Consider the following 3429-nt stretch of genomic DNA (forward strand, 5'->3'; position numbering starts at 1 on the left):
GAATCACAAAGTTACATTACAGACAACTACAAAAATATGAAAAAAATAATGTTTACAAATGATAGAGAAGAATAAATTATTTTTCAGTGCACATAATTAGGTACATATAAGATAATTTAAAACAAGTGGAGTGATTGCTGAGGCTGCACTCTCAAAAATCTCCATCGAAATATATATGTCACCCAAGAGAGAGTGATACACATAAATTATGACACAAAAGCTGAACGATGTCTCTTCTCATCTTCAAAACCTCAATAATATCTCATCAAAATAATTTGCCAAGTGTGCAAATGATGGAAAACTTTAATTCCAAAACCATTTCTCTAAATTACCAACGGATTTATATTCTTGATGTCTTTTCACATGGTCACAAGCCAAGCATGCATGTGATTCCCAAAATCGTGGAAGATTTACTGTGAAATCTTTCCTCCAGTTAAAGTAACTAAGGTATAATTTATTGTTTTTATCTACTTCCTTCAGATACTTTGCTAGCTCACTGGGAGAGTTATAATCTTCCACATGAATGAATGAATCTGCTGGAATATAATTCTCATAGTTTTCCCTAGATGGCCCCAAAACAACAGGCACAGAGCCAGCCAGAAAAGCATTGTAGAGCTTTTCTGTGATGTAATCTTTGTGGATTGAGTTTTCAAAGGAAAGATAAAATTTGCAAGTAGATATGGTAGGAATCAAATTTTTATCATTCACATACTCTCCGAATGCTTGCCCATAGGTGTGGATTTCAATGCTTTTGCTCAGCTCATTGTAATACTTGACCCTGGCATGTTCAGGGTTCCAGTTACTTACAACCCAGCACACTAACTTCTCTTTGCTCGGCACTTCAAACACGAAGGGGTTTGTGCTCACCGTCAAGAAGCCATAAGGCACTTGGATATCTGAGTCGCGGCGATAAGTCAGAGTCAGGTTGAACAGGTGCTCAATGCCGCTCTTCTGGGGTGTGTGAGTTGGTGATTCCAAATTCATCCAAATCCATTTCTGGAAGGGTGGCCTCGCCTGCTGAGGTAAATTAGTCAGATCCCAACTGATGTCTCGGTGATGGATCAGAACCGCATGCGATTTGTTGTACAGGGACCGGTCCGTCGTGAGATGGCATCCTTGGATGTTGAACATTGCTTGGCAAGATGTAAGGTCAAAGGTCTGCCCGAATGGCCACACCCAAATCAGAATCGTAGTTTCGTTAAAATAATCAGTTTTGGTGGAGAAGAAATTTTTCATTTTCAGCACAGAGCTGGCTGACTCCATCGGATTGAAGATCCAGCTGTTGGTGGGCTTGATGTAAATGAGCAGACATGCCATGAAGCAGCCCAGGATAATGCAGACGATTAAAAATGGGCGGAGAATTCCTTTGGATGCCGAGGTCATAATTTTTCCTGTGAAACAGAAAAGGAAAGATAGAGGGGTAGGTAGAGGTAGGGATGAAGAGTTAATCATAAATACATTTTGAGATAAACAGGTGGTACCTCCTAAAATACACTTAATCACAAAATCCACTGCATTTTCCTTTCCGGTCTTAGCAAAAACTAAATACAGGATGTCAGTTCAATACAATCAAGTTGTAACTTTAACAGTACCCGTTTCCTAAATGCTCACTCCCTGCTAGGCTTTGTGCCAAGCACTTTGCCTACTTCATTTCCTTTGATCCTCACGGAACCCCTATCAAGGAGGTCTTTTATCACCTCTTCTCTGCAGAATGAGGAAGTTGAGGGTCAGAGATATAAGTAACTAGCTTACCCTAACTAGCTTACCCATTGAGTTATGCTCTTTCTTGCCTTCTACAATCTTCTTTGAACAAATAATACAAACATCAATAATCCATTGAGGTGCATTTGGCACCTCAGGTTTTATTGTCTTGATTTCTCTAGTCTCTGCCCTTTATATAAGTGAGGACTATTTACCCAGGAGTTAAATTCAGATCAGTTTCCCATAACAAGAACAATATCTGACACCTGTCTGGTGCTCATTAGTGCCAAGCATTAATCTGAGGACTTACATGAACATATATATACATATGTGTGTGTGTTAATGTATATACATATGTGTGGCGTGTGTGTCTGTGAAAGCATATGTATTAACTCATTATATTGCCATCTTAATCATGAAGAAACTAAAGCCCAAAACGGTTAAGAAACTCACCCAAGGTGATATAGTAAGTGGCAGAACACACTTTTAAACTCAGGCTCTGGCTCCAGAGTCTGGGCACTTGAGGACTACATTTTTATAATCATTGATTCCCCTGGTTGCAGCCAGAGGATACAATCATCTTGATGATAACAGTATGTAAGCTCCATGAGGGGCTTTGTTTCTCACTGCTGTATCCTCATCACCAGGTTACAGTAGATGCTTAATAGATGCTGTGTATGTTGCATGAATGAATGGGTGGGTTGCTGAGTACCAACTATGCCCAAGGTAAAATGCTTGGAAACTAGATAAACAAAAGTGAACCAAGTGTGAATGAATGCAATTATACTTAGTTGCTTTCTTGCTGTATTTTAACACATATCCCTCTAGAGAATAACTATCTTTACATTGACTTACAGGTATTCCTACCAGTAGATGAGCAAAATCTCCTAGTTTTGATTCTCTTTGTAGCATCTCAAAGTTGACATATTGTACATTTTAGTCCCACAACACTTTTTTGGCCGAACGGGAAGAATTGATTGCTAGGCAGAAACAACATTCTTTCCACTGTGTGCCTCTCAGTTTTCCTGCTTCCTGGACATTTTGAGTTTCTTGAGGTTCTTCTTGTTAACTCTCTGCACAACTTCCCCCTTCAACTTTCCACTGCTGTCGGGGTCAATTACTAAACAACAGGGGCAGTTACTCAATAACCCCTGCTTTGTACAGAAACTGTCAGAAAAGTTTGTCTCTTGGACCCAAATTGACATCCCCTTGACAGGAACTTTTTCACCTATTCCTCATTACTAAAATTCAGTTGCATACCCAACATGTCTTGAATTATTTATACAACCTATTTTTGAAGGACCCGCAGCTGTGTCACTATAGCTCTCAAGAGAGACAGCAATAAATTTATAGCATAAAGCAAATCATAATCATGATAATTAAAGTTTTTGATATCATTTTTTAATAGTTTCAAGGAATATGAAGGAATACAATTTAAAGACTTTAGCATTAAAAATAACAGTCTTAGCAAAAGATTTGTAAGAATTTGAATGTGTATAATTGCGTTTTCCATTAAGAGACCTTCAGTCATACTTTAAGAATGCTCTAAGTGTTAAAGAATGGAGGAGCTTGGAATAGAAACTGTTCAGGTGTGATTCTCAAACCATAAGTGTACTTCAAGGTATTGTGTAGAGAAGTGTGAAACCAAGAAGAACAGGAGGCTTCTTCAAGGTGTGGTAATTCTAAATGTGTGTGTGTGTGTGTGTGTGTGTGTGTGTGTGTTTTGAA

The 3429-nt window shown here is 38.6% G+C and overlaps 1 protein-coding gene across 1 annotated transcript; it reads right to left on the reverse strand.

The window, feature by feature from the left end:
• Window positions 1-290: 290 nt before the first annotated feature.
• On the reverse strand, window positions 291-1389 carry FUT9 (fucosyltransferase 9). Its single transcript, XM_007109938.2, has one exon. It carries the CDS (start codon window positions 1381-1383, stop codon window positions 304-306), a length of 1080 nt encoding a protein of 359 aa, XP_007110000.1. The 5' UTR covers window positions 1384-1389; the 3' UTR covers window positions 291-303.
• Window positions 1390-3429: the final 2040 nt, after the last annotated feature.

This window comes from Physeter macrocephalus, chromosome 10 (assembly GCF_002837175.3).
Source record: "Physeter macrocephalus isolate SW-GA chromosome 10, ASM283717v5, whole genome shotgun sequence".
NCBI classification, from domain to species: Eukaryota; Metazoa; Chordata; class Mammalia; order Artiodactyla; family Physeteridae; genus Physeter; species Physeter macrocephalus.